Here is a 6,229-nt window from a genome sequence, read left to right as displayed (position 1 = left end):
CTGGTAAAAATCGTCCCGTGTCTGGGTGTCAAACCCCCAGAATGAATTTACTTGTGTGTAAAACTATCAAAAGGGGTTTAAGGGGGCTTGGGGATGAGAAGAGTGTAGTAGTAGGGGTTAGGCAGAATGAGTTCCTAGAGGTTCTTAAGGGCCTAACCTAACTATAGGACAAGAACCAAGTTGGAATCAGGGGTGACTCCCTTACATCGGCTCGAGAGCACAAGCTAGGTTGATAGGCCTTGAATTGGGTGAATGAGTGGGGATCAAATACAGCAAAACGTATTTCATTATTAATATTGACTGTAAATATTTCCAGGCTATCTGAATGAGCATGAACAGATATGAATTGTTGTTGTACAATATCCACTGTTATAAAATTTGACTTCTTAATATGATCGTTTATTGTTGATGGTTATATTCCTGCAAATGCTTTGGCAACACAAATTGTCTTGTCCTGCCAATAAAGCTTATTTAAAAAACGAGAGAGAGAGAGAGAGAGAGAGAGAGAGAGAGAGAGAGAGAGAGAGAGAGAGAGAGAGAGAGAGAGAGAGAGAGAGAGAGAGAGAGATTCTAAATAGTTTTTCTGGTCAGTTTAGATTTTTTTCGAAAAGACTTTCCACTTAATAGGTTTTGCACCTTTATTGTAAAATGGTGCACTTAAACAAGTGAGGGAGAACTGAGGGGAGAGAGAGATTGATCTAAAGTTTAAGTATTCCATTTCTATTTGTCATAATCTTCACTTCATATTGTAAACGAGGGCGAAACACGCACTGCCTTTTTCATTGTTTTTTTTTATTTATATTATTTATTTATTTACATTTTTTTTGGCCTGCCGATAGATAAGGCAATGAGTATGGGTTTGGTGTTGTGGATAGGTGGGTTGAGTAAAGAGAGGTCGCCGCGTAAACAGACGGATGGGGATAGTGGAATGCTACAGCTCGTAATGAGGAATAGTCTGTGAGTGAGTGCTGGCCAGAAACAGTGAGCTGATGAACAGAGCCAGGTGGAGTGCAGGTAGTTATCTTGGGTGTTTAGTGTGCGTTGTGAAAAAGTGTCTGAGTCTATGAATCCCATTTTCTACATCTTGTGCTGAGTAATGTGTGCCCTGTGCATTACCTTATACTGTATAAGTTGTAGGTTAGTGTTGTTAGTCACTGAGAAGGTGTTCCTGCAGATTTGAGACCAGAAGTCAGTACCGGGTGAGAATGATAAATCCTTTTCCCATTGTTTTACTGGGAGTGGTATATTTGTGTCGTCTGAGGATATTAGTTTTTACAATTTGGAAAAGATTTTCTTAAAATTTATCAGTTTGAAAATTTCTACCAGCAGAGGGGGAAGCTGTAGGTGTTTTTTCCCCGATACCCTACTACTGGACCAGGTCCTGAAAAGTGATGAAGGTGTTGTTCTGGAAAATGTGGTGAAGGTGTGTGATACCGCTTTGTTTCCATGTGGTTAATGTAAGTGGTGTTTTGTTGAGTAAGAAGTCAGGGTTGTGCCATAGTGGAATGTATTTACAGGGTTTCATTGTGAATCCTAGACTTTTGTTGATTTTCCACCAGGCTGTCAGAGTTGTTGAAATTAGTGTTTTTAAAGCAGTTGTGTTGTTTTATGGTGGTGTTGAGAAATGGGAGATCGGAGATTTAAATTTCTTTACATTCTCATTGTTCTATTTCTAATCATATGTTCTGTTGGTAGAGATGAATCCAATTTGTGATGTACTGTAGTTGGCTAGCTAGATAATTGTTATGAAAATTTGGTGCTTCTAATCCTCCTTGATTTTTGTGTTTCTGTCAGGTAGCCAATTTGATCCCTGCTGCCAGACTACCTCGTTACAATCTCGGAACCCATCGTCAGAAGAGGGAGGGGTTATCAGGCTTTGCTTCATACCAGGATGAGGAGCTTGAACGAGGTCAATCTCGGAACCCATCGTCTATCCGTCTGACCACGATTAGACTCTGGGGGCGACGGCCAATATTTCGGGGTTTCCGGTGTAGCCAGCGGACATCCGGGCCAAGACTTCCTCTTCCGTGCGCCGGTCATTGTTTACAGTCCGATTAGCAACTTGAGACGCGAGAATGGAGTTGGAGTTGAGAGACGACGTCTACGACCGGATTGTTTCACAAGTTTTTTAGGCATTCTCGCGTCTCAAGTTGCTAATCGGACTGTAAACAATGACCGGCGCACGGAAGAGGAAGTCTTGGCCCGGATGTCCGCTGGCTACACCGGAAACCCCGAAATATTGGCCGTCGCCCCCAGAGTCTAATCGTGGTCAGACGGATAGACGATGGGTTCCGAGATTGACCTCGTTCAAGCTCCTCATCCTGGTATGAAGCAAAGCCTGATAACCCCTCCCTCTTCTTCCTGGACTCAAACAGCCAGTTCCATCCAGTCCAGATGTTTCCTGTTCCCTCCCCTTTCACAGATCTGCCAGTTTAAAGATGGGTGTAAACAATATGTTGTGAAGTGCAAGAGCTGACAAGCCCATTCACTCTAGATCAGCAAATGAACATGAAGAAAAGGAACAGATTTTTGGTTTGGAGCACAACTTGTTTTTTCCGTGGAGAGCAAGTGAAACTATCTGACTCACTGTTACTGAGAAGTGAAATGGCGCAGCAAGGAATTCAGCTGGACAGAGCAAAACTCTGCTGGATCTACTGAAGGATCCGGTGACTATTCCCTGTGGGCACAGCTACTGCATCATTGTATTAAAAGCTGCTGGGATGAATAGGATCAGAAGAAAATCCAAAGCTGCCCCCAGTGCACACAGACCTTCACACCAAGCTGAAAGCCCTAAAGTCCTGTCTGATGTGTCTGGCCTCTTACTGTGAGCAGCACCTCCAGCCTCACTATGAATCTTCTACCTTTAAAAAACACAAGCTGGTCGAAGCCACCATGAAGCTTCAGGAGAACATCTGCTCTCGTCATGATGAGGTGATGAAGATTTTCTGCCGTACTGATCAGCAGTGTATCTGTTATCTCTGCTCCATGGATGAACATAAAGGCCACGACACAGTCTCAGCTGCAGCACAAAGGACTGAGAGGCAGAAAGAGCTCGGGGTGAGTCAGCAAAAAATCCAGCAGAGAATTCAGGACAGACAAAAAGACGTGAAGGTGCTTCAACAGGAGGTGAAGGCTATCAATCTCTCTGCTGATAAAGCAGTGGAGAACAGCGAGAAGATCTTCACGGAGCTCGTCCGTCTCATTGAGAAAAGAAGCTCTGAGTGTGTTTGGAGAGAGCAAATAACGATGTTAAAGTGAGAGGAAACAGAGATGTGTTAATCCGTCTTGTTGATACAACGACATTTTTGAATGTAACAGCAGTCTTTTAGAGGGAAACAAGAGTAAACAACATAGTAAGTAAATCATGTGCAACAGTTTCATTCAAAACACAGAGAGGACACTCACTCTCCATCCCTGGGTTAACCTGTGCAAGGGTGGAAGTAACTGATTACATTTACTCAAGTTACTGTAGTTGAGTCGCTTTTTTGTGTACTTGTGTACTTTATGTGTATCCACTACAGAACAGATTGTGTGTCTCTCCATCAGCAGCAGAAACTGGATCGACGTAAACTGACAAACTGTGGATCCATTCGCAGTGAGAAGAGGAATCTGACTTTACTTTGTTTCTGCACTTTATTTTGTAACTTCTAATGTTTCCAGTGAAAAGAATCTAGTCTTTTAGAATCACATGGAAAAGATCACAGCTGACAACATTCTCTATTCTAAAGAGGAACTCAGGAACTTTTGCTCTGAGGACATTTTAAATGAGACACTTTTTACTTTTACTTCAGTAGATTTTTACTCAAGTAAAATATCAGCAAAGTAACAGTATTTCTACTTGAGTAGAACATTCTCTTTCCACCACTGAAGAGAGAGAGAGAGAGAGAGAGAGAGAGAGAGAGAGAGAGAGAGAGAGAGAGAGAGAGAGAGAGAGAGAGAGAGAGAGAGCACGAGAGAGCGAGCACGAGAGAGCGCGAGAGAGAGAGATAGAGAGAGAGAGATAGAGAGAGTGAGAGAGAGACAGAAAGAGAGAGAGAGACACAGAGAGAGAGAGAGAGAGAGAGAGGAATAAGGGGAGAGAGAGATTTATCCTATTGTTAAGTTTCTATTTCTCATAATCTTCACTTCATGTTGTAAACGGGAGCTAAACACACACTGCCTCTTTAAAACCGCTCCTCTTCCTGGAATAAAACAAAGCCTGATAGCCCCTCCCTCTTCTCCCTGGTCTCAAACAGCCAGTTCCATTCTGACCAGATATTTCCTGTTCCCTCCCCTTTCACAGATCTGCCAGTTTAAAGATGGGTGTGAACAACATGTTGTGAAGTGCAAGAGCTGACAAGCCCATTCACTGCAGATCAGCAAATGAACATGAAGAGAAGGAAGAGATTTTTGGTGTGGATCAGAGCACAACTCTCTGCTGATAAAGCAGTGGAGCACAGCGAGAAGAACTTCACTGAGCTGGTCCGTCTCATTGAGAAAAGAAGCTCTGATGTGAAGGAGCAGATCAGATCCCAGCAGAAAGCGGAAGCGAGTCGGGCCGAAGAACTTCAGGAGAAGCTGAAGCAGGAGATTGCTGAGCTGAGGAGGAAAGACGCTGAGCTGGAGCAGCTCTCACACACAGAGGATCACACCCATTTTCTACACAATTACCCCTCGCTGTCACGTCTCAGTGAATCTACAGACTCACCTAGCACCGATATCCGTCCTCTGCGCTACTTTGAGGATGTGACTGCAGCTGTGTCAGAGGCCAGAGATAAACTACAGGGCATTCTTACAGTGGAATGGCATAAGATCTCATTGACAGTGACTAAAGTGGATGTTTTACTGTCACAACCAAGAGAGCCCAAGACCAGAGCTGAATTCTTACAATATTCATGTCAAATCACACTGGATCCAAACACAGCATACACACATCTGTCATTATCTGAGGGGAACAGAAAAGCAACATATATGACAAAAAAACTGTTATATTCTCATCACCCAGACAGATTCACTGACAGGTTTCAGGTCCTGAGTAGAGAGGGTCTGACTGGACGTTGTTACTGGGAGGTGGAGTGGAGCGGGAAGAGAGTTTCAATAGCAGTCGCATATAAGGATAATTGCAGAACAGGAACTGAATGTGTATTTGGATGCAATGACAAGTCTTGGGCATTAGATTGTAACAACAATAGTTATGAATTCAGAGATAACAATACCAGAACTCCCATCCCAGGCCCTCGGTCCTCCAGAGTAGGAGTGTACCTGGATTACAGAGCAGGTATTCTGTCCTTCTACAGCGTCTCTGAAACCATGACTCTCCTCCACAGAGTCCAGACCACATTCACTCAGCCTCTCCATCCTGGATTTTGGCTTTATACTGGAGTCACTGCTGAGTTGTGTAAGCTCAAATAGACAGGAGTTATTAAAGCAGCAATGTGTGAGATTCTGTTTTTTACGTGTTTCTTTTTTTTTCTTTGTTGCTCAGCCTCACTGTGGTGTTTCTGCAATGCACTTCCCAGAGATCACCTGTCAATCAAACAGTGTGGGCGGAGCTTGGATTTTCTGTTGATGCAGTTTGAGTTTCTCTTTTCTTTGTCTGTTCAGCCATGGTTGCTATTGCTGCTCATGCTAACTACTCAGTTCTTCTTCTTTTGTTTATTCCAAACAAACCAGAGACGTAAAACGCATCACTTCCTGTGTGGCAGAGGATTTTTCCCCAGGAAAGAGCTACCAGACACCGGCTGTTTAGAACAGACAGTGGAGAAGATTTATGAAGTGGATATAGGTTGAATCACTATTGTGTTACATCAGTCATTAATAGAGAGTATCCAAAAAGACATTTATTCATATGAAAATGTAAACTGTTGTGTGGTCTATAGTTCTTATCTTTGTTGCATATTTGTATTGTTGCTGTAATATTTTCTGCTGTTTCTGTTCCACTGCATGGGCCTTAATGGAACCAGCACTAGAAGTCTTCCCTTTATTATAGCTGAATAGTTGTTAATATGTTGATTTTGTTCCCTTCACTTTGTTAAAAAAAGTGAACTACAAATGTAATCATTATTATTATAATCAATAGAGAGAGGATTCATTGTTTTCCTCCACAGTGCTGACATACTGGTTTAACAGATTGATTGTGAGGATGAAGTGAACATGTAGATGGAAAGATTGAACCAGAGTCTTTTACCAGGTTTTAGTGATTTGATGTGTCATCAAAGTGAATGTTTGCAAAGATCAATAAAGTTTGTTT

The 6,229-nt window shown here is 42.6% G+C and overlaps 1 protein-coding gene across 1 annotated transcript; it reads left to right on the top strand.

The window, feature by feature from the left end:
- The first annotated feature begins 2,407 nt into the window (after positions 1-2,407).
- On the top strand, positions 2,408-6,229 carry LOC139643847 (tripartite motif-containing protein 16-like). Its single transcript, XM_071519129.1, has 2 exons — positions 2,408-3,139; positions 4,409-6,229. Exons 1-2 carry the CDS (start codon positions 2,806-2,808, stop codon positions 5,389-5,391), a joined length of 1,317 nt encoding a protein of 438 aa, XP_071375230.1. The 5' UTR covers positions 2,408-2,805; the 3' UTR covers positions 5,392-6,229.

Source organism: Centroberyx affinis, unplaced genomic scaffold (assembly GCF_046629955.1).
Source record: "Centroberyx affinis isolate AG114_WGS23_722 - 3 ecotype Tasmania unplaced genomic scaffold, CSIRO-AGI_Caff_v1 ptg000054l_1, whole genome shotgun sequence".
Lineage (NCBI taxonomy): Eukaryota > Metazoa > Chordata > Actinopteri > Beryciformes > Berycidae > Centroberyx > Centroberyx affinis.
This window is presented reverse-complemented; position numbering and strand designations above follow the sequence as displayed.

Excerpts from the sequence above, each read along its gene's own strand:
- LOC139643847 (XM_071519129.1), top strand. The coding sequence starts at position 2,806 with ATGTGTCTGGCCTCTTACTGTGAGCAGCACCTCCAGCCTCACTATGAA. Across the intron at positions 3,140-4,408 it reads ACAGGAGGTGAAGGCTATCA|AACTCTCTGCTGATAAAGCA; the intron begins ATCTCTCTGCTG and ends GGATCAGAGCAC.